Source organism: Dromiciops gliroides, chromosome 1, assembly GCF_019393635.1.
Source record: "Dromiciops gliroides isolate mDroGli1 chromosome 1, mDroGli1.pri, whole genome shotgun sequence".
Lineage (NCBI taxonomy): Eukaryota > Metazoa > Chordata > Mammalia > Microbiotheria > Microbiotheriidae > Dromiciops > Dromiciops gliroides.
The window spans coordinates 137,939,356-137,964,780 of NC_057861.1; the positions used below are offsets into that span (position 1 = coordinate 137,939,356).

Genomic DNA, 25,425 nt, shown 5'->3' on the forward strand with positions numbered 1-25,425 from the left:
GTGTTCATTTAGGTATTTAGGAGGTAAGTTGAAATATGGCTACATTTTTCAATTAAAATTTTTTGTTAATAAATATAAAGTGAGGGGTGGGGGAGTTGGAGGCTGCCCTAGCCTTTTCCCCTTTCTCTCAATCAGGGTTCTTAGCTTGAATAGATTTCAGGGGATCTATGAAATTAAATAGGGGGAAAAATCATCTTTATTTTCATTGACCTCTAACTGAAGTTTGGCATTTCCTTCAATTATTCAGAAGAATAATTATTCTAAATTATTTCTAAATTCTAATTATTAGATATGTTCTAATTCTACATTCTATTTGTTCTAAACAATATTTATTCTAGGAAGCTAGGTGGCGCAATGGATAGAGCCCTCAATGGAAGTCTGGAAGAGCTGTATTCAGATAAGACCTCAGACACTTACTAGCTGTGTGACCCTAAGCAAGACACATAACCTCTGTCTGCCTCAGTTTCCTCATCTCTAATATGGGGATAATCCTAGAACCTACCTCTGGGGGTTGTGTTGAAGATGAGATAACATTTGGAAGCTTTGGAAGCCTCGAATTGCTATATAAATGCTAGAAGTTGTTATTATGAGATGTCCATGGGTTTCACCAGATTGCCAAAGGGGTCCATCACCCAACAAAGTTTAAGAACTCCCACCATAGGCAGTTGTGTCTCTGATATCCTCATTAAACTTACATGTGCAAATTTACAAAAGGTGGGAGAAAAATAATTGGAAAATGGTGACCTTAGGTTGCCTGAAGACATGCTTTGATACATTCTGAGAGGTGCTATTTGTCCCCTTGCAATAACAGCTGACAGTGATTATTTTGGGGAATAAGTAGAAATTTGGACACAAATTCTCCATACATTTAAGACAGAATTGTACTGTTCTCTAATAATTTTGTATATATAGATCTTTTCACCCTGGCTAGATTACAAGCTTATTGGGAGGGCTCTCCTCTGAGATTCCCCACAAGATCTAGCACAAAGCAGACACTCAGTAACAGCTTATTGATTGACCAAATCCACTTCTCTGTGGATAGAAGTCACCCAACCTATCTACCTATCCACTGAAAGAGTATATATTTGGTGCTAGCCTCAGAGGACAGTGACTCAGTTTTCCTGGATCATTCACACTCAGAATGATGTCAACAATGCCTTCTGGGGACAGATAAGGATAATAAAATGGTTCTTTTCCTATTCACTTGCAAAGAAGAGCAGGGAGGAGATCAATAACAGCCCTCTCCCCCGCTATGCACACACACACACACACACACACACACACACACACACACCTCCCCCTCATACACACATGCACATATACACACACCCATGCTCACTGACACATTTCTGAGGGCTGTAGGCAGGTCCGAATACTGATGCCCTGTTTGTACAATGGGCTTAATTCGCCAGTGGAATTCTATTGACTGGAAGGAGAGGCTGGCAATCCAAAAGCACTCCTAAACCTCCAATTCAATTCAACAAACATTTATTAAGCATTTGTTGTGTGCAAGGCTCTGTGCAAGGAGCTGGGGATACAAAGACAAAATAAAACAGTTCCTGCCCTCAAGGAGCTTACAGTCTAATTGAGGGGTGGGGAGGGATAGGACATGTACATAAATCAGTCTAACACAAAGTATAGTGTTATGGTGGGGGTGGGGCGCTCTAGACAATTTGTTCAAAGAAAATGGAGGAGGGAGAGAATATTTTCATATGAGGGAATCAGGGAAAGCTTAATAGAGGAGTTGATAGTCGAGGTGATAATTGAGCTGAGCGTTAAAGGAAGATTAGGATTCTGACAGATAGAAATGAAGAAAGACTGGTCTTCTAGACTGTGGGATAGTCTGAATAAATACACAGAGAAGGGAGATATAATGTTGGTTTGAGAGATAACTAGGATTCTAGTATGTAGAGTGTGTAAAAGACAGTAGTATGAAATAAGCCTGGAAAGGAAAGATTATGGAGGGCCTTAAATGCTAGGCTAAATTTTAGTCAGTGGGGAGCTACTGAAGGTTTTTTGAAGAGGGCAGTAACACAGTAAAATCTGCACAATAGAAAGGTAATTTTGGCATCTATGTGAAGAGTTGGGAAGGAGAAACTGAAGACAGAGAAATCAATTAGGAGGCTATTGCAGGAGTCTAGGATCCAGGAGAAGTGATCTGCTCCCCAACTAAACTATAAGCCATCTGAGTGAAGAGAAAGAGACAGATGTGAGAAATATTATGGAGAAAGCAATGACAGCAACTGAAGGGTTAGTAGGTAAGGTAAGAGAGAAGAGTCAAAAATCACGACAAGGTTTTAAGCCTGGTAACTGGGAGGCTGGAGATACCCTAGTATCTAGTATGGCTAGAAGAGGGGAAGTTGATGACAGTTTTGGACCTGTTGAGTTTGAGATTACTGCATAATATCCAGTTAGTAGTCCCTGGAGATTAGAGACACTATGGAACTGGAGTGCAGAGAAGAGATTAGGATTGGATATATGTAATCATGAGTTATTTGTGTAGAAGTGATCATTAAATTCCCAGTTACAAATGAGACCACCAAAGGTGAAAGCTTAGGAAATGGAGAAGAGAGAAGGAAGGACAGGAGAGGAAAGGAGATGAGAAGAAAGAAAAAAAAATGACCTATGACATAACCTTGGAAGACAAATACATTTCATAAGTAGTGAAAGGGGGATAAACCATCAAAGATGATTAAGGAGCAAACAGGAAAAAGAACAAAAGGACAATTTTTGTCAGTGAAGGAAGGAGAAAGTGATCAAGGAAGAATGGTTGGTCAACGATGTTGACTACTACAGAAAGATCAAGGAGGGCGTAGACTAAGAAAAGGTCAATCAGATTTAGCTTTAGGAGATTTTTATGACCTTTGAAAGAAAAATTTCAGTAGGATGGTGTAGTCAGGAACAAGATGGCAAGGAGCTGAGAAATGGATGGTTAGTAAGGATGTGGAGAAGGCCAACAGACTATTCTTTCTAGGCCTTTAGCAGTGAAAGAGAGAAATAGTTATAGAATGATATCTTGAAGGAAAGGTGTTTGGTTTTTTTAATTAAAGGAGACGAGCATATTTGTAGGTTGAGGGACAAGGGGGATTGAAGACAAGGAGGAAATAAAAGGGGGTGGGAATCAAGAGCACAAATAGAGGTTACACTTGACAAGAAGAAGAAATCTCATCTTCTGAGCCTGGAGCAAATTAGAAGAGAATGAATAAAGATGCAGGGAGATTTTGAGGTATATAGAGGAGGAAAGATAAGACAGCTCAGTATGGATGGTTTCTTTGTAAAGTAGGAGGAGAAACAATCTGCTGAGAGTGAGATATGGGTGTAGAATTGGAGCCTGAGTGGAAAAAGAAACCCTGTAGTAATTGCTGTGGTTAATGTGATAGTTGATGAGAGATGAATAAAAAGATTGCCTTGCAATAGGAGGGGTCCAGTTAAGGTTTGATAACAATGATTTGTAGTAGAACCAGTCTACAGGCTTTGAGTTTAATGGTTTAGAGCAGAATCAGAGAAGGTAGATGATAGAGGTTACTGAAAAGTTGAAGATTAACAAGGCATGAACAGTGGAGGGATTAGAGAAGTGTAGATAGAGAGCTGCAGGGTACCTTTGAAGCTATCATGTCCAAATCGCTTAATTTTTCAGATGAGGAAACTGGAACTGGGAAGGGTCAAAGGGATTTGCCAAGGATTATACAGCTAGTAACTGTTCAGTGTGGGATTTGAACTCAGGTCTTCCTGACTCCCAGATCAGCACTCTACCCACTGAGTCACCCTGCTGTCTAGGAAAAGTGGGCCAGAGATTCAAGAAAGAGAGCACCTTGATGATCTGGGAGTAAAGGATGGGAGATGGGGCCAACAGTAGAGGCAAGACAATGAAGGGAGGTATGTCAGGACAGAAAATGAATGGGAAATTGGTATCCTTTGCACAGGGGACAAAAACATCTCAAGACAACTGTTGTGTCGACACCAACGTTCCTCAATCCTGGACCTGAAGGAGAAGCCAGGAGATATTCAGGTTAGGAAGACATTCTGGGTTCATTTGGCCCATTATACCACAACTGAGACTGGTAAACACAGATATTAATAGTGCAAACTTTATGTTTTTTGTGATATCTTCAAGGGACAGGGTTGAAGGCAACAACTTACTCCCTTTGTTTGGCCCCTCCCAAGGATGTCCCTTTTCATTTACTTCTTGGTCTTTTTCCAGGCAGCCAATATATAATATGGTCTATCTTCATGATTTGGGGCCCTTCAAGTATTCCACTTCTCTTTTAACTCCTGGATTGGGCTCCTAGGAACCATCATTTGGAAATACGATGCCTGTGGCTACCTATGAGAATAATCCATGCCTGTTTCTTTGTGAACAGATCTCCCATGTCATTTTTCTTTCCCACCACTTCTTGGAACCCGGGAATTGTGTAGGGCCAACCCCACTCAGCAGCAGGCAGAACCGAAAGATTCTCACACAACACCAACAGGTTTGCAGTTATGTATTATGGAGCCTATATATTTCAGAAAGCAGGGAGAGAGAAACACTGGAAGAGCTGCCTCATGGTAAAACTAATTACTACTAACCATCCTATCGTCTGTACCCCTCTAAATTTTGATCTTCCGGTAGGAAATTCGGCTTCCGCATGGATAGCATGGATCGCACGGATCGCACGGATCGCACGGATCGCACGGATCGCACGGGTCGCACGGATCGCACGGGTCGCACGGGTTGCACGGGTCGCATGGACTGCACGGGTCGCACGGACTGCACGGATCGCACGGACTGCACGGATCGCATGGACTGCATGGGTCACATGGGTTGCACGGGTTGCATGGGTTGCATGGGTTGCACGGGTTGCACGGGTTGCATGGGTTGCAAGGATTGCACGGGTTGCAAGGGTTGCATGGGTTGCATGGGTTGCAAGGATTGCATGGATTACAAGGGTCGCATGGACCACATGGAAGGCATGGGTTGCAAGGGGCTTCAACGTTCACACAACTGCCAAGTCCATAAGAATAAGTCACATCTTTCTCATCCACACATGGGGGCAAGGTAAACTCTTTGCAGATGTTCACGTAGCTGTATTTTTTCGATCCTAGGCAATCGTATCTATTCTCACGTTCCGCTGACACAAACACCTTTCCATCTTTCACTTTGACTTTGACTTGGTCGGGCTCAAAGCCGCACACATTCACTGACCCTAGTAAGTTACTACTGCAACAGGATGCTGCCAGAATCTTGTTTGTTGTTCTTCTTAGTCTGCAATTAAAAAAATAAAAAAAGGCAGCTCAGACCAGATAATACTTTAAGAGGGAAGTAGTATGTCATTTTAACTGGCGATGGGAGTGAAGATAAAGGGCTCATCTGGATGTTGGAGAATGCACATGGGACTTGGGGTCAGAAGACCTGGGGTTGTAGTCCCAGCTCTGCCACTTTCTAGCTGAATGTCTTTAGACAAGTCAGTTAACCTGTCTGGACCCTGGTTTTCTCATCTGTCAAATGACAGAATGGAGCTATATGATTTCTGATGTCCCTTCCAGGGACTCATACAGATGAAGGTCAGTTATTCAGAGGTGAATAAATGGTTGCCTATCTCAGAATAGCATATGCAGAGCCAATGGTATATTTGGATAAATAGTATGACTGCTCAGATTCTGGACTTTGTCAAATGGGATTTAAAGGGACCTCTGTTCTCTGAGTCAGGGATGAGTTGTTCCTCTCTCCTCCATTCTTATTATAGGCTAATCTATAGCTACAGCTGTCACACCTCCAGAAAGAGTATGAGTCACGCTTTTGAGAAGGGTGGGCGGTTTCTTGAATATTCCAGTGATATAGATTGGCAATATCCTGTGCCCCACCCACCATGTCTCACTGGGGATAGCAGATCACCTAGTACTGTCCCTGACTTGACAGTGGGGTATATTTAGCTTCTTGACACTATTGAATGCATCCGCTAACATTGCCTAATCCTAGGGCTATGAATTACCTGAGAGTTATCAAAACCAGTTTTAAAAAAGAACGTTGAATGCAGACATCTGAAGGGGTTACCTGACTTTGATTCCAACTGACCCCATGATTGGAGCAGGTCCAGATCATTTTCCCTGTTGCTGCACCTAGAATTGAGCCTGCTGTTCTTACCAGATGTCACTCCCCTCCCCAAGCCTGCCCCAACCTTCTCTATGGATTGTGGTTTTGTAAAAGAACTTATGTAACAGCTTCTTGAAGTTGTGCCTCCATTGAGATTCCCTCCCTGTTAAAATGTTTTTTAACCCTGCCCCACTTCAGTACAACGACAACAACTTTGGTTCTATGTGGTGGCCTTGGATTGCAATGCCCTTGCCTTGGTCAAAAAAAACCCTAGTTTTTGCTGCTTTGGCAGTCTTCTTTATTCCAAATTGACATATATGGTGTCAGGAAGTGGGATTTGAAGACTCCTTCCCGGCCAACCACCTCTTTCAATTTCTGATGCTCAGTACCCACAGGGACCTCTTATGTCCCAGCCCAGATTTGAGTCAATGGTTCAACCTGCGTAAGTGCATCTTTCAAATTTCCTGAACTGACACCTCCTTTTGGTCAAATTCTTGGCTCTTTAACCTAGGATTTGTTGTAAGATCCATGAGCAATTTGGGGTCCATTCTGGCATAGCTACTGGTTTTGTAACTATGGACTATGCGTGGGCACTCTGATAGGTCCCTGTAAAAAAGTTGGCTGGATATTTTGCGTTTTTGCCTTTCTTTGTGGAACACGTTAAATGCACTATGTGTATTTATGTCTATGTCCATGAATAAAAAGCCAGTGGATTTTTTTCCCTTCTCCCCATTATGGTCGAAGATGGGAGAGAGAAAGTACATGGCAATAGCACATAATAGGAGCCCAAATAGCAAAAACGTCAGTGAAAAAGAAACAGTTTGAGATTTTTTTTTTCTCTACATGCTTCCATTCTCCTCCTCAACCAATTAATTTGAATAAGGCCCTTCTTTGATAATGTTGCTTACTGAGCTATGTAAATCTTTCTGCCCCAAAGAACAGAACTGCCAGAAAGGTAATTTACACGGAGGAGCAGTTAGAGGATTAAAACAGCTTGATTTTTTTATCTGCTTCTAACAAATCTGTTTCTAACAAACTAAAATTTTAATTGGGGATTGATTTTGAATACTAGAAATTGTAAATGCAGATTTAATTGAACCCCCAAATTCAGGTTTGTAGATTACGTTCAAATTGAATCTGGGGAACTATTTGGCTCCTTGGCCACCAAATAGAGTTTTAAGTATTAACTCATGGAAAAGAAAAAAGTTTGCGTGAATTGAGAATCACCCAAAAGGTAAATAAGATTTGATTTGAAAATATAAATTGGATACTTGGGAGTTTTACAAATTAGTGACAGTAGAAATCAATTTAGAAATAACTTTTGAATTGGTGTGTGTTTGAATTTAGAAATTTTGCTGTAATTTATGTGATTCCTATCCATTTTTTAATAATAGATTACATATTTAAATGTTTGGGTTCTGTTTTGCTTCTTGCACATACACAAAAAGAGAAGCTTATTTAAGAAAGCAACATGACATGTAGATGATACTTATTTAGAAAAATGCTTTATGTTATTCTGTGAAAAATATACTTGAACTTGAGTGTTATTAGAATAAATTGAGTATTTGTAAACTGTTAAAAGTTTTCATAATTGCTAAGAACTTCTTAATAACTTTTTGATGCCTCCATCTTTTAGGGAACAAAATTGTAACTGGTTTGATGTAGAAGGCAAAAAGGGGTTAATAGAAAAACCTAAGACCCAAGCTCTAATTCAGATATGAGGTCTAAGAGGGATTCAGACCCCAGTTAATGGATAACTTACAAGTCAGGATGCTAAGTTCTCTTACCCACAGAAATCAGTACCCATAAGGGGAACAGAGGGAGTTTAGGCCATGAAGACCTTAAATAAAATGACAGGCTATAGAAACTTAGACTAGAAATAAATGAAAAATGAAGATGTTTTGAAACTAGCCATGGGAACCAGAAAGAGACATGCGCAGAAAAGGCCAAATTTGTTCCCAGATTCACCTTATGACATGTAAACCCCCAAAACACACCTCCACGGAAAAAGGTACCCACCTCTGGGGTTGGCTTAGGACTCCAGGAACTCCAAATTAGGATAAGCCCTCCCCTGTACTTCCCAAAGGTGGAGAATATTATAATGAGGACAAGCCCTCCCCTGTACCTCCCTAAAGTGGAGATTATTATAATGAGATTGATAATCAATTTATCCATACTATAAATATAACTGTTTTTTCTTTCACTATTTGAGAGATACCTTTCCATTATTCTGGTTCTCTCCCTGTGGTCACCCACAGTACAGCGATAAAACTTGGGAAACTGAGCCACTGAGTCTTGTAATTCTTTTGGGATGACTCACGATCAATTTGACCCCAAATTCCATCCCATATCAGGTTGACCATAAATCAACAGTTTAATTATTATAAGTATATTGATAGTTAATATTGTATTTTGAGAGTAAAAAGTCTTTAGTAAGTCATTAGTTTTGTTTAACAACAACATGTGCTAAAATTTTTAAGAAAATATTCAGTGGAATGAATATAGTCTGGGATATGGTTGAAATGTGAACAATGTAGGATTCTATGAAGTAAAGAAAAAAGGAAATAAGAAAGGTGTGAACCACTGGAGAGGGGTGTGGGGTGTGTGTGTGTGTGTGTGTGTGTGTGTGTGTGTGTGTGTGTGTGTGTGTAGCGAGAGAGAGCGAGAGCGAGAGCGGGAGAGAGAGGTATCAAGGAAGAAAGTTTAAGCATGTTGAGAAAGGTTTGAAGTTTTCTGATTTTTTTTTTGGTGGGGCAATGAGGGTTAAGTGACTTGCCCAGGGTCACACAGCTAGTAAGTGTCAAGTGTCTGAGGTCGGATTTGAACTCAAGTCCTTCTGAATCCAGGGCTGGTGCTTTATCCACTGCACCACCTAGCTGCCCCCAGTTTTCTGATTTTGTAGAAAGAAAAAGGGATGTGGGAAACTTTACATGGTTATTTTTTGTTAGGTACAGCCTGGAATTCCTGGGATCTGAAGCTGGGGGATGAAAATGGGAAGCTGCCTTTTATCCTTATGAGGTCTAAGACTAAGAATTGATCCAGCTCTTTGAGGAAATAAGGAAAGGTTGGATGAGCATCCTCCCCTCCCCCTAGAGTACTTAATATCAGGCCTTGCCCACATTATACATCAAGTACTATGTAAATATTTGGCTGTTGTGATTTTCAGTGCTCCATTCATTGTATTAATTCTCTGTAATGTAAAAATTTAGTAACACTAATATAGTTAGAAGAATGGCTTCTCTTGTAATTTAGATATAAACTCATTTGTTGAAGAGTTGTCTTAAAGCTCTTAATTATTTTTGTTGAAAGTATTCAAAACTCTCTTTTTTGTTTTATCTAGTAAGACCTGTAAGACTTGCTGTTTGACATGGTCATATTGGTGGTGACATGGTATAAGTTCCAGAATGTTCAAACCTGAGAGCTGCAAGATGTCTATGTTGCCTCTTTCTATCACTGCGGAAAAATTCACTAAGCATTGCATCCCACTAATCTTTGGGGTTTTAAGCAGTGGTGTCAGAAAAGCTGCCACAGGGATAACTGGCTTGTGCAGCCAAGTGATCATAGCAGCCTCACTTTTTAAAAGAAATAAGTTCTACCTAAATTTGTTCTGTGTCATTTTATTTGGAAATAAATTCAACTGAACTGAGGTCAATCAACTGGTAATGGGTTTTGTTTCAAGTTTCAAAACTATCACTTATAAAAATTGTGCAGCTCTGTGAAAGAATTTGTGCGCTGTTTCACTTAGAAAACTGAATCCCCTCCCTTACTGCAAACAGTCCTTGATTGGGGTTGGGGAGGGGAGCAAAAAAGTAGGAATTTGTTTATAGTCTAGAACTGTTTATTGTGAATTACAAAGTTTTATCTGGAAGAGTCTATGCTGACATATTTTAAACAAACTGCAGTGTAACCCTTAGACTACAGCCTTAGAAATATATTTTTACCTTAAGTGGTTAGTAACTTCATTAAATTCTAATAACTGCCTTTTTACATCAGGTTGAACTTTAAGCTATATGTAAGAAAGGGGGATGACATGGGGTTTAGGATAAATCAGAAACATTTTCTCCTGTGAGAAGCAAAACCAAAGATGACCAGACAACAGGACAGGCATATCAAGGAATCAAGAGTCCATTAAAGTTTAGATTGACCAATAGGACAGACATACCTAAGAAGTAAGGGGAGATAAAATTTTATAGCAGGAAAGGCAATTAGGCATGACTCCTACCTAAACCAGAGCTAAGAGACAGAGATAACCCGAAAGGTAAGGACCATCATTGCAAAAAATCTCCCTTGACTCTCAGGAATATGATAAGCATCCAAGCTTTCCCCACCCTACCCCAAAAGGGAACTTTCCAGTTTTCTTTCTTTCTTTTTTCTTTTTTTTTGGGGGGGGGGCAGGGCAATGAGAGTTAAGTGACTTGTCTAGGATCACACAGTTAGTAAGAAAATTTCCAGTTTTCTAGTGGACACCACATCTATCCTCTATAAAAGCTTTTGCCTTCCCTACCTTCTGGGAGGAGAATGTTTCTAAGCCCTCCTCCCCACGTGTTGAAGTCTTTGACTTCCCACTTTATTACTTTTCCTATCGCCAAATAAAAGACCACTTTAAGTCTAATTGGACTGTATACAAGAGTGTAATTCTTTACTGAGGAATACCTAAGAACCACCACAAACCCCAGCTGTGACAGGGAATATTAGAAGAAAAGAATGTTACCCAAAATTTTTTTTATGATTTTTTTGAAGGCCTGATGACTTTTTATTTGTTAGCTAATTTATTGCAACAGCTTGACAGTGTTGATAATGATTGGATCCAACCCTACTGAGATTAGTGAGACTTTGCTGTCTGAAGGGAAGAAACCTTGTGGGAACATAAATTTTCTTTTTGAGCTTTGTTATGTTCTTGAGCCAAGGTTTCACTGCTCCAGGGGAAATGCCAGCAGCTCGACGGAAGTGAAGTCTGTGACTTACAGCAAGTGAATTATCTGTCCCTAGGAAAAATGTTGGGAGGGTGACCTTGGGAAGGCCAAGGTAGGACCCTCTTGACTCAGCTTGCATAAAAGTAATCTTCCCACCTGGTTAATTCTGAGCCTAGCCGTGGTATGCTGTTATACACTTATTATCACCTTAAAGCAATTGAAAGTAATCATGCTTTAGTCATTTTAGTGCCCTTGGGTTCCAGCCTGGAGGCTTCTATAGTGGTCCTAACCTGCTTCTTCTCCTCCTAGCAAAATCTCTATAACTGGTGGAAGTCCTTCTTTATGCAGTTGTTGTGCTACCTAAGCACTCCCTGCTGTTTTCAGTCTGAGATTCCATACCCTGAATAACTACATAAATGAGTATTTGGCCTTGTCATCTGCCTGTCTATAGTTATATATTTATATATATGATAAGGTCCTTAGATTTTCCAAAATGTACTGGGAATAATTAGACAATGAAGTAAGAATTTGTGGTACCAGATTATAAATGTGTTAATTAATTCATAATTAAATCCAAACTATCTTCAGTTTTGTTTTAAATAAAAATATTTATCTTTTTTTTTTTTTAGTGAGGCAATTGGGGTTAAGTGACTTGCCTAGGGTCACACAGCTAGTAAGTGTTAAGTGTCTGAGGCTGGATTTGAACTCAGGTACTCCTGACTCCAGGGCCGGTGCTCTATCCACTGTGCCACCTAGCTGCCCCTGAAAAATATTTATCTTAAAGGAGAACAAAGTTATGGACTATCCTGTGCTACCTCAAAGGGAATTCCAATTTATTTTTACTTAGGTATATTATTTAATGTGCATAAACTCTGAAATTACACAAAGATTTGAAAACAGTGGTGTATGTGGGTGTAATATGCAGTTCATTTGAGCATGGTTATAGACAAATCATTTGATACAGTCTGGAATTATTTACTTACTTTACATAGATACCCTACCACAGCCTTAAAAAAAAAAAAAGCATATTTTCGGTGAATTTATTCGTGTGACCATTAAACTTAGGCATAGGAGTCACCCATTTACAAAGGGTGTTGTTATTAGATTCTTAGCAGCATCTCATCCTCCTAAAGGGAGAATGAGTTGTCCTATTTTTTTCCCTGTAAGCTTTACAGACATTTTGAGGCTTCATGCTCTTAGTATTCAAATATTATGATGGCTCTGTGTATTTATTTGAAAGTTTTTTTCATTGAAATGTACTTGAGTAAGCACTTTGGTAAAACATAATACCTTTTATTAATAACAAAATATTAAAGTAATAGGCCTAGAAGAGTATTACAAATTAAGCATATTTGGGGTTCTGTGTTTAGATGATTGTTTTGTTTCACAATAGGACATCTGACCTGGTATTTTTTGTTTTAAAGTACATGTGCACTATTTTAACCTTTTTTCTTCCATTAATGCTATTTTGTTTCATTGCTAAGTTTATGAACTTTGGTAACTTGTGTTCTGTTTTTAGCTTTTTATCTATCTATTTTTAAATATTGTCTTATCTGTGTCACTATTCTGGTATTTTTAAGCAAACTATTTTCATACCAAGTGTGACTTATGTTAGATCCAACCTTAATGAGGCACATTCTATCTTTTTTTTTCCTTTCCTCTTTGAAAGGTAATTAAGTGCCTCTAAGTCTACCCTAATACTAAAATATTTATAAGCAATCCTGGTAGTATGTATAACTGCTCAAGAAATTGCTGATGGTTACTGTTACAATTAATTTCTAATGAAAATGTAGAAATATACTGGTAAAAGCATATTGTACATTTAATTAAATCAAGATCGTTCATGAGATTAATGTTTACCACTGTTCTATGCATCAATGCCAAATGATTTAAATGCCGTCAAGAAATTTTAATCAGTCCAGTAATTCTACATGACTGTTGTTGCTGACAGCATGGATCACTGAGTTCTTCATTGAGTGCCTTGCATTAATTTAAAATTAAGCACATGTAAGAAACTGTCTTAAACTGTGGGGTTCAATTTTGCATATATATATGCAAATATGCAAAAATTAAAAATTCTCATCTGTTTCTTTTGATAATTTGGTTGTAGATTTTATTCGATAAATCAGATTCTCATAGATTATTTTAGATTCTCCCTTTGGCCTGTTGTTGGTCCTGTTCGGAATGCCTCGGAGGGGAGATTTCCAGAAGACCAGACAACTGCAGTAGATAACCTCAGAAACCAGACAGCTGCATGAGACATCTGAGCCCTAAAATATGATGGGTTAATGAAATGGACAGTGGGAATGGGTTACCTTTCCCTTTCATTTTCTCCCAGTGCAAAGTTGTTCTTTGTAAGGCCTGCTTGCTGAAGGTGACTGCCTCAAAAGGGTCCTGCCAATGTGTTGGTCAATCTCTTTTCATTTCCCCCTTGCACTATCCCTCTCCCTCATAGTTTTGTACCTTTCTCCTTCTTTTGCAGGGGGGGGGGCCTGGAGGCAGAGAAATTAAGTGTTGCCTACATGTTCCTTCTCATACTGGGGTCCATGTTACTGATACTGTCATGATACAACAATCCATCAAATTCCTCAATGCCACCCTTGGTCAGCAATGGAATTTGATTTGACCAAAAGGGGGGAATGTTGAATGCAACTGCTGACCTTGCCTGATCCTAGAGCTATGAATTGTCTGAGGGCTATTGAAACCAATTTTTTTTTTTAAAGAATATTGAATGCAGACACCAGAAGATGCTACTTGACTTTGATCTCAACTGTCCCCATGATTGGAACAGGTCTAAACCAGTTTGCCTGTTGCTGCACGTGGAGCAGAGCCTAACCAAATGTCACCTTGTCCCCTTGGCCTTCCTCAGACTTCTCTATGAACTTTCAGTTGTTATGTAAAACAACTTATGCAACAGCTTCTCAAGGCTGTGCCTCCATGAGACTCCTTCCCTACTGAAATGTATTTAACCCTGCCCCTTTTGGGCACTCCAGTACTTTGGTACTGCTTAGTGACCCTGTATTGTAATGCCCTTGCCTCAGTTAAAAGTCCTTAATTTTTGCTGTTTTGGCAGTCTTGTTTATTTCAGGTTGATGCCACTTACTTAACAGTTCAATTGTGTGACTCCTTAGAAAGAAAAAAATTGTGCCTCTAATATGGCTTTATGTAACCCTACATAGATGGGATTCTCAGGGTGACAAGGAAAATCTAACCTGTATTTACACATCATTTCATTTGCCTCAGAATTTCAATGATATTCTGATTTTAGGTATATTATGAATTAGCTTTTGTTTCCCTTTAAAAAAATAACTGGAAAAAGGTTGCCTAATTTAAGGAAAACACTTTGATGAAAAGAGCATTTCTTATGTAAACTTAAGTGGATAAAAACAGAGCAATTAAATCTTTCAGCAGACAGTCCAAGCCCCTAGCCTGTGAAATAGCAAACAGCCAGATAGTTTTCATTTCCAAAGGGCTTTAAGTCAGACATTGACATAAAAAGCTCATTTCTTATAAAGAACCTCAGAATAGAAAAAAGATTCATTGGTGTGAAGCTCTAGTTTTTCCTTTGAGCCCACCAAAGTGCTGGCAATACATCCTCTTGGGCACTGAGGAGAAATGCCCCAGTAGAATCTGCAGTTGATGTGAAAGAGATGCCATGAAACCCCTTCCTGCTTCCCCCTGGGCCACGTACTCTTTTGCAAGGAGCCAAATCACAAACTGACACACAGATGCTGCAACAATGCATGGCATTAAACTTGGGTATGGGAAGAGGCAGCTTCTCTTTCCCTGGGAGATCCAGTATATATTGGTGCCATCCTAAGGAAGTTGGGGTGGGGGGAGGAAATTGGGTCGATAATGCGGCAGATGCTGAAAGCATGCCTGTGAGGTAGGTAGGAGGCAGGTATAAATATCACCATTAAGAAAGCTGCTGGGCTAGTAAGTAAGAAAGCTGACAGATACCCAGTGTGGACAGGGAATAGCTCAGGCAAGCAGCTCTGAGCCAGCTTGGAAACTGCAGGCACCAGGCTTCCTGGAGCTGATAAGAGTATTTGAAAAGGAAAAATCCCTATCTCTTTTGGTGGAAGCAGCCCAGGCTAAAGTTTCCAAGGTGAAATTCAATCCAAGGGATTGAATCCCCAGTCTTGTGTATCCCTAAAGGGCCCCCAGGACTCCAATCCCATTCACAATTTTCTAAGCCAGGCTAGAGTTAGGAAGGCCCCTGTAAAAGCCCTAAGGCACCAGGATACTCAGCAAGATTTGGGAGACCTTAGAACATTGAGGCTCCCTCTCTTTAATGGGAAAAATGCAAAAAGGACAAGTGATGCCCTGGGCCACTGGAAGAATGTCAACTACCCTCATGTCTCTAATCTTCAATCTATTATGAGCTTTCTTTGTCCATGCATCACCTTTTAAAACAATCAACAACAACCCTCACTGGACTTTTTCATTCCCTTAAGCTTTTTTTCCCTGTATTTTTCCTCCTTTCCCAATCAAATTCTTAGGAAAAACCACAATGATTACCTTGATCGTTCAATCAATAAGCATTTATTAAGTGCCTACTAGGTGCCTTCACTGTACTAAGCTCTAGGGGTAGAAGAAGTGGTTCTATCTTGAAAAGGACCAAAATGACATCGCTATGTCAGGGTCAAGGTACAGTGTGTCCAACTGTGGCTGATCAGGTCAATATGAGCTCAGAAGGCTCTGCCACAGATTGGGCATAAATAGTCCATACGAACATTTGGAGTGGAGATGTCTCTAAATTTGGGCATCTCATGTTTCTTTTGAGTTATTGCAATTCTGGGATAGAAGTACAAAGTGTGAAAAAATTCCTATTTGTGGTAGGATTACAAATTTTAATGTAAAAATGTATAAAGTTAACAAATACATACATACAGACAGACCTAGATGTGTTTGGGAGTATTTATGTTTATATATGTATATTTGAACACATAAGTGCATAAATGTGTGTGTATACACAAAGTAATTAAATGCCAAATACAGTAGTTTAGGAGGGAGAGTGTAAGTAGTTGAGGGGACAGAGTGACCAGGAAAATTTATATGCAGAGGATACTGCTATGTTACATCTTAAAGAAAGAGAAGGAAGGAAAGAGGGAGTGCGTTCCAGGCATGTGAGATGGCAGTGCAAAGACACATGAGAGATGGAGTGTCTTGAATAAGGAACAGAAAGACAGCCAATTGTTCTTGGTCACTTCCTTTCTTCTCACTTACTTCTTGAGTCATTGCAATATGGCTTCCAACTTTGTCTCTCGACTGAAACTGCTCTCTCCAAAATTACTACAGAACTCTTAAATGCCAGATCCAATAATCTTGTCCCAATCCTCATACTTCCTAACCTCTCTGCATCATTTAACACTACTGTCCACCCTCTGCTCTAGTTTTTTGGTGACTGCTCTTCAGCATGATCTTAGAAGATTTTACACTGATCTTAGAAGGTTTTAGACCAGATTTAGAGTGTAGATGAGAGCCTTGGAGACCATCAAAAGTCTAATGTTCTCATTTTCCCAATGAGGAAAGTGACTTGTCCAAGGTTACACACATACTGAATAGCCGAGCTATGGTTTGAACTCAGGTCCTCAGATTCTGAAGTCATCATACTTTCCACTATCCCATCTTAGAAGGGGGAGATTACCCTTTCTGTTCTTTAAGTGGAGCCTTACAAGAATAGGCGGTGCTGGGAACAGGATCAAGCTCACATCTCCCTCTTTTTGCCATTCCATAATGTTATGGTTTTAAAGATAGCCAATTCTCTCATTTTACAAATAAGGAAGAGAGAGTCTAAGTGACATTCTCAGGCTCATACAGCTACTAAGGGACTGAGGGGAGATTTGCCTGGAGAAGGAAGACTCATCCTCCTGAGTTAAAATTCAGCCTCAGACCTTTACGAGCTGTGTGACCCCAGGCAAGTCACTTCACCCTTTTTGCCTTGGTTTCCTCATCTGTAAAATGAGCTGAACAGGGAAATGGCAAACCCCTCCAGTATCTTTGCCAAGAAAACCCCAAATGGGGTCACAAAGAGTCAGACACAACTGAAAAATGACCTCTCCCTCAGGAGCCGGTGTTTTCCCAACTATGCCACACTATCGATGACTGCCAAATCTGTGAGAGGAGTATGGGACTTGAGGGTCAGAGTCAAGGGATATGGAGAGTAGACCAAAAGGGATTAATCTTCTGGTTCTTTGGAGGGAAGGGCAAGTATAACCATATTCCCTCACTTCTTATCAGATTTAAATCATTCCAAAGGTCCGTTCCTGACTTTCCCTCCTGTCTCATCTTCTCTGTTTTTTCTCTCCCAAGTCCCAAAATGGTATCTGGGAAAACATGCAGTGGGTATGATTACATCCATTCTTCCTCAAGCAGAGGAATTGTCCTCACATACTTATATATATATATATATACATATATGTATATATATATATATATATGTGTGTGTGTGTGTATATGTATATATATATATACACACATACATACAAACATATACATACACATACACACATACATATATAGTATATGTATGTGTTTATATATAATACAAACCATATACATATACATACAGATACATAAGTGGTGTGTATGTGCATAGTACCATCTGAAGCCTTAGAAAGAGATTCAAAACGACTCACCAGCTACAAATCAACACCGCCTTTCTATGAGGCTTTGGGTCAGGTGGTGATGAGTAATGTTCTCCTAAACAGCAAGGTCATAGCACAGAATGTGGCAGAACTAAATTTGGAACTAAAATTGATAAGCATGAAAGAATTCTTCTTTTGTGCAACCATTGGGTGGATGAATGATGATGGGAAAGGACTGATGAGACATGACCTGTCTCTGCTGGGTACACCACCCCTGTTGCTCTCATGGATGGGAGAAGGTAGATTCTCTCATCACACCCTAGGCCTGACTTGAAGACTTTACTCTGAAGGTTTCTGACAAGCCAGCCTAGGCTTTAACCCTTGGGGGTCAGATAATGGAGCTACCATATTATCAACAGTAACTGACTTTTCTATAGCCTTTATTATTTGCAAAGTGCTTTCCCTACATTATCTCATTTGATCTTCTCAATGATCCTATGAAGTAGGTACTATTGATGTTAACTCCCATTTTATGAATGGAAAAGTTGAGGCTCATGGATATTAAGTAACTTCCCCACGGAGCCAGACAACCAGGATTTGAACCCAGATCTTCCTGACTGCAGAGTTCTATCGATTCTGCCTCATTTATGTGAGGAATACTGTCAATGTATTCCTTTATTATATTTTTATAGTTTCCCCCCTTCAAAAAAAACAACAACCACCCCGATTCAATGTAAAACTTGAATTTAGAGCAGGCTGGGGTCTAATTACTTGGGTTGCAAAAGTTCTCATTATTCATTCCCTCACAACATTAATTGTTCACCAACCTCCACTAAAGTAAAGTTGGTGGGAAAGGGGAAAGAGGTAACCCAAAACTTGCAAGTAGGGGAACAGAAGCTTCTTGAAGCTGTGAAATAGTGATGCTTAATGGGTTTGAGGATTTTCTACTAAAATTAAAAAAACCACAATGCTTAATAAACAGTTTAATAATTTAAGAAAATGTGCTTAATAAAAAGTTTTTACATGAATGAATGAATTTGTGTTTGAGTTTGAGGTCAGCTAGAGAAATGATGGACTCAATGGGGTTAGTCCCAATGGGGAAAATACCACATTCTTGGATATTTGGGAAATAAAAGGTGCAATGTTTCATTTTTCCAGGTGGATGTTAGCCAGAATGCCTGCCTTATTGTGCAGCTATATCAAAGGTTACATAATAATAGTTATTTATACACCAGTAGAAATGGGAGAGACCTAAGAATTCACCTAGTTTCACCTCCACGTTTTACAAATGAGAAGACTCAGGCCCTGGGAGTTTAAAGGACTAGCTAGAAATCATGCAGGTAATAAATACTAGAGAGAGGATTTGAACCCAGCTTCTCTTACGTCAAAATCAAAGCTCTCTCCAACATATCCGGCTGCCTCTAATTAATTACTCAGTCTTCAAGTTCATGAGCATTCGTTTATTCCATTATAAATTCTGAAAGGGTAGGATTTATGTGGCAGTCTTTGTGCATTTATCAAGTAGAGAGAAAGACACAAAATAAATGATGTGAGGGCCAAACTCAAAACCCTGATGACTGAAAAACAAAATCAGAGGAACACCTTATAGAAGAGTTTAAAGTAAAGCCAAGATCAATGGTTCTTTACAGCAAAGGAAAGGTATCAGCATCACTTGATGCTCAGGGAATAAGAGGAATCTGTGGGGGGTGGGGCAGTGAAGGATATTCAGAGAATTTTTTACTTTACTTTCTATGGAGGAGACAGAGGCTTATTTCCCAATCATCGTTTGAAGCCACAGGTTAGGCCATAAAGGTCATATAAGGATGAAGACAGAAGACCTTCTCAACCCAGGTAATATGTATGTATTACATATGTAAGGTCATAAATACATATACAACACACACATATCTACAATAAATATAGTATATACACATTGTATTACATACACAAATGCATATAAATAAAATATATGAATGCAGTATATATATGCATATGTATGTATATATGTATAGAAATAGACACACAGATACATAGACAGACAGACAGAAATATATAAATCCCTGGAAAAGGATGACACTGAGGTAGGACTTCTGAAGAAGTTCCATAGAGAAATTGTGGACTACCTGATAAAACAAAACAAAACAAACAAAACAAAAAGCTTTGCAATCTGTTAGCAGGGGCCCAGTATTTAGAAGTATCAGAAGGATATTCTCAATGACCACGTGTGCCTGTTATGCTAGAGGGTTGGTGTTTGGCTAAGAAGCTTGACCATCAGAACTAATGCTGTAAGGAGCGTTCTGGGAGTTATTAGAGGCAAATTGATGTCATATAAGCCAAACTGATGGGATCAGTAATAAAAATGTAAGATCACTGAACACCTAAGCATTAGTGGAATCCTTAATTTCCTTCAAAGCTCATGTCAAGCACCATCTTCTAAGTGAAACCTTTCCTAAATGCTTTTTGACTGACTGATCCTCCCTACTGCCAGTGCCCTGACCTCCCTCTCCCCCAATTACATTGTATTTATATGCCTTCCCCAATAGAATGTAAGCTTGTTGAGGGAAGGAACTGTTTCATTTTTGGCTTTTTGTCCACAGTTCTTAATATAGTGACTGACTATATATAATAGGTGCTTATTGAATGTTTGTTGATTGAATGATTGATCGACAAGCTTTGCAAGAAGAGGTAACATGGCTTCTGCAAGGAGAAATGCAGCCTAATGAATCATTATCCAGTGTATTCTGTTCAGGCCCAGGAATTAAGAAGCCTCTTGGTGAGGATGAAAGAGAATGTAAAAGCTGGCTTGAAACATAACATTAAAAAAAAACAAAGATCATGGCAACTGGTCCCATCACTTCCTGGCAAATAGAGGAAGAAGAAATGGAAGCAACATCAGATTTCATGTTCTTGGGCTCAAATTTCACTGAAGACAGTGACTGCAGCCATGAAATTAAAAGACGCTCATTCCTTGGAAGGAAACATAGAAAATCTAGACGGTGTACTAAAAAGCAAAGACTTTACCTTACCAACAAAGGTTCATATAGTCAAAGCTATGGTTTTTCCAGTAGCAATGTATGGCCATGAGAGTTGGATTATAAGGAAAGCCAAGTGCTGTGGAACAAACACTTTTGAGTTGTGGCACTAGAGAAGGCTTTTGAGAGTCCCATAGACAGCAAGGAGGTAAGTCGATACTTAAAGAAATTAATTCAGACTACTCATTGGAAAGACAAATATTGAAGCTTAAATATTTTGGCCACATAATGAGAAGATGGGACCCATTGAAAAAGACCCTGATGTTGGGAAAGATTGAAAGTAAAAGGACAAGATGGCAGCAGAGAATAAGACGGATAGATAGTGTGATGGAAGCAATGAACATGAGCTTAGACAGATCTCTTGAGATAATGGAGGATAGAAGGGCCTGGCATGCTATAAAGTCCATAGGGTCAAGAAGAGTTGGACATGACTGAGTGAATAAACAACAACATTGATAGGTTGGAGAGCATCCAGAGAAAGGAGACCTGGATAGTGAAGGACCTTGAATTCATGCAATATGTAGATCAGTTTAAATAACTGTGGGTGTTATCTTTTTTTTTTTTTTTGGTGAGGCAATTGGGGTTAAGTGACTTGCCCAGAGTCACATAGCTAGTAAGTGTTAAGTGTCTGAGGCTGGATTTGAACTCAGGTCCTCCTGAATCTAGGGCCAGTGCTCTATCCACTGTGCCACCTAGCTGCCCCTCAGATGTAATCTTGAAGAGAGGACTTGCATAAGGACATGATAGTTGTCTTCCAGTGCTTTAAAGGCCATCAAGTGGAATCTAGACCATATTTGTCTTTTTGACTTCAGAAGGCAAAAGTAGGAGCAATGGGCAAAAGATGCAATGGGTTCCCCCTCATTGAACATCTTTAAGCAAAGGTTGGTTAACCATTTTTAAGGTATGTTATAATATGCATTCTCTTTTGAGTATGGGGTTGGACTAGATGACTTACAAGGCCCCTTCCAGCTCTGAGATTGTGCAATTCTATTAATGGGACTGATTTGTACCTTTAAAATGCCATTGGATAAAGTTTAATCAAAAGCTAATCTAGAAACTGTCACCTTGACATGTGGGGTCCGTGCAATCATCCTTTGGGAAATAAGGGGTAGAAAACCGAGGAGGGGAATAATCCCATATTCCCTTAGAATGAGTTTGTTAGGATAGGGGGAGTCTTCTAGAGATGGGTGATAGGATCAATTTTATTTGATTCTTTTCTTTAATGCTCTGGGAAAGTGAAAGAACTACATCTGTGGGTGATACCAAGTTTTTCTACTTGGAGAAATGCCAACATGACAGAGACAGAACAGGCAAGGAAGTGTAAGGTAAGTTCATCTGTGGGCCAGCTAATGGATTTTGTATAAAATAATTGAGAAATAAATAAAAATGGTTTATAAACTTCTGAACCTAGAATATCACCTAGGAACCCAAGGAGGGAACTGGGAGTTACTGTAGACTGGGTTGTTGTAGCTCAAAAAGGTTAACAACAACATGCCAGACATTCTTAAAATATCACAAACAAAATAAAATAGAAATCATGAGCCTGCTACATCTAACATAACAGGGTAGCCATACCAGGTAATAATGATACAGCATGTGGGATCTGATCCCTGAGATGCTTCTTCATAAGAAGGAACTTAGGAAAAACAGGCATAATTCCTGGGAACACCAGTGCTCAGTAAGCAGTGTCAAAGTTTATCAAAATCAGGAAGGGTATTTTACATAAAGATATCCAGGAGCCAGGAAGAGTGAAAAGAGGATCAGCCTTAGAACCTAAAAGATTTAGGTTCAAATTCTCCCTCTGACACAGACAAGCTATATGACAGTGGGTAAGCTGCCCCCTAGGCAACTCTCAAAGGACTATTCATCCCTTCCTTCAGTGAGCATTTATTTAATAATCCCCTATTATATACTAGATATGATATTGTGTTAGTAATACAGAGACCAGTACTGTATTGCTGAGTTCTAAATGAGTTGCAGATCTACTTTGATGGGGAACACTTAGAGAATTTTCCACACTGATGAAAGTCATGGGTCTTTCCTTCCCTCCCTTCCCCCTCAAAATATAGTGATGAATTTGGACTTTTTCTCATAATGTTGGGAAGGCCAGAACCGGTATTAGAGGGACACCTCTTGAAACTTAAATGAGATACTTCTAAGTTTAGAAAAAAGGAAATAAGGATTAATACTCTTCATGATGGTAATGGATATTTGGGTGACTTTTATTTCAAGAGGTTTCAAAATAGAAAACCAAGGAAGGTTTGGATAAATTTATGGATGAGTAATTAAGAATGGGTTATTAAGGGAAGTACATCCTAATCTTTTTTTTTTTTTTTTGCAGGGCAGTGGGGGTTGTGACTTGCCCAAGGTCACACAGCTAGTAAGTGTCAAATGTCTGAGGCCAGATTTGAATTCAGGAACTCCTGAATCCAAGGGCAGGTGTTTTATCCACTGCACCATCTAGCCACCCCCCCCCATCCTAATCTTTTCAGGTAGATTATAAAAGATGACTATGTCCTCCAGGCAAACATCCCTTGATGCTGTTGCAGAAGCATTATGATACTGAGCTAATGGAATCTGAATGGATCTGACCCACTATTTTTTTGTTCGTTTGGTTGGTTTTTGGTTTTTGGTTTTTTGCAGGGCAATGAGGGTTAAGTGACTTGCCCAGGGTCACAAAGCTAGTAAGTGTCAAGTGTCTGAGCCTGGATTTGAATTCAGGTCCTCCTGAATCCAGGGCCAGTGTTTTATCCACTGCACCACTGACTCACTATTTTTACATTGCTTACACTTTCACATTTTTTTCTGTAATATAAAAAATGGGGGAAAAAAGAAATGATATGACCAAACAGAATGTGCTAAATGGTTTTATCTTTTCAAAAACAAGTTCCCTTGATGATATTGGTGTTTTGTTTGTTTTCTAAATGAATACTTCTGAATCTTTCTTAACTGGACCTTTCTCTTGCACCTTCATCAACCGTTCAGTTCTTGTACCTTCCTGTTGTAGTGAATGTGGTGAGCTCTATTCTCCTATAGTCTGAAGCGTGTCAAACATGAGAAAGGATCACACAAAAGGCCTCCAACAAATGGGAGAATGAGGCTTCAGTGTTCAAAGGAGCATGGCATTGCCTACACTTCCTCCTTCCGTGCCAGTGGGAGAATGGTGCTCTCTTTCTCTGTCAGCATGTGTAACGCAGCATTGCCTACACTTCCTCCTATCAGTGAGAGGTCTTCAAGCACTAATTTCATCAATGGGAACAGCTAAACTTACACTGTAATCAAATGGACAGAAGGAAAAAAAGTTACAAAGGAAGGTTTGGTCTTTAGGTAAAAAGAAAAACATAATATCCCCCCAAAATAATTTTTTTAAAAATCTACATTTAAAATTTTTTCTCCTTTTAAAATAGAAACGGGGCGGGGGGGGGGCAGCTAGGTGGCGCAGTAGATAGAGCACCGGCCGTGGATTCAGGAGGACCTGAGTTCAAATCTGTCCTCAGACACTTGACACTTACTAGCTGTGTGACCCTGGGCAAGTCACTTAACCCCCATTGCCCCTCAAAATAAATAAATTAATAAAATAAAATAGATACATTCTGGAGTCTAGTCTGAAAACAAGCAGTGATTTTAGATGGGATCTATAGCATCTAGACCCAGAAGGGACCGTAGAGGTAGGTCCTGGAGAGATAGAGGTGTCAAATTCCCTTGGGCCGTAAGCAGCCAGAAATACCAGCGTACTTCCTGGATCAGATGAAAATATAATTAAGAAATACTTAATAAAATAATTAAGCCTAATTTGTGGTTTTATAAGTCAATATGCAGTGTTTCTATTTGAGTTTAACACCAGTTTAGTTCAATCCTCTCATTTTACAGTTGGGAAAACTGAGGTCCAAGGAGGAACTTGCCCAGGGGTGACACAAGTATTAAGTGATAGAATAGGGATTTGAACTCAGGTACTCTGATTCCAAGGCCAGAATTCTTCCCCCTCAAGCATATGTTTTCCCTTCCTCAGATATGTTATTATTCTTGGATAATGAAGTAATGAAATAAATACAAGTTTTAAGTATCATTTGACTTTTGGGAGGGGGAATTGTTATTCCCTGCTCAGGAAAGCTATAGTATATATTAAGACATCTTTTATCATTACTTCCCCCATTGTCATTTCTCTGATTTTAAAGAGACTCAATTCACTTATCCCCCAGGCAGTAAAAGATGCTGAGTTTGCTGCTTTCAATCATTGGGTACCTCTCAATTCTTTTCCTCATTCCTAATTATAATAATAATCACAATAATACTATAAACCCATGTTCATATCATGCAGTCACTCTCACTACCTCCCTTCCTTCACAAGCTCATTGCCTCTTCCTTCTCTTTGATAAAACCTTCTCTTTATTGCCTACGCCCCGTTTCACCTTTGTGCAAGAACTGATCATTGAACCTCTTTCCTTATCCCATCTTATCACATTAATATTAGCAACTATAAATATCTAAGAATAAGTTTACTTGATCAGTTCTTTCTTTTCATCCAGAATGGCTTTAATGGCTTTCCTCTCCAAACTTCTGATTGATGGTCGAAGACAGAATAACTTGATATCACACAGGCAATAAGGATATAGATCACACAGCCCACAAACGCGTGAGCACTTTGTATAGCACTGGCAATACGGGTATGGATGTAAATCACAACAGCAATAAGGATGCACATATAAGTCGCAGAGGCAACGTGTGCACTCGTCGAGGCATTTCAATTGCCTGAGTTCTCTGTCCACCTTCCTTATGTCCCTTCTCACACTGTCCAACAGACAACTTAGTGCAGCCAT

At 39.5% G+C, this 25,425-nt stretch overlaps 1 protein-coding gene across 1 annotated transcript; it reads right to left on the reverse strand.

The window, feature by feature from the left end:
- Nucleotides 1–4,590: 4,590 nt before the first annotated feature.
- On the reverse strand, nt 4,591–25,425 carry ODF1 (outer dense fiber of sperm tails 1). Its single transcript, XM_043979507.1, has 3 exons — nt 25,109–25,425; nt 4,878–5,245; nt 4,591–4,661 (listed from the first exon to the last, which is right to left on the reverse strand). The coding sequence occupies exons 1-3, from the start codon at nt 25,423–25,425 to the stop codon at nt 4,591–4,593; spliced, it is 756 nt and encodes a 251-aa protein (XP_043835442.1).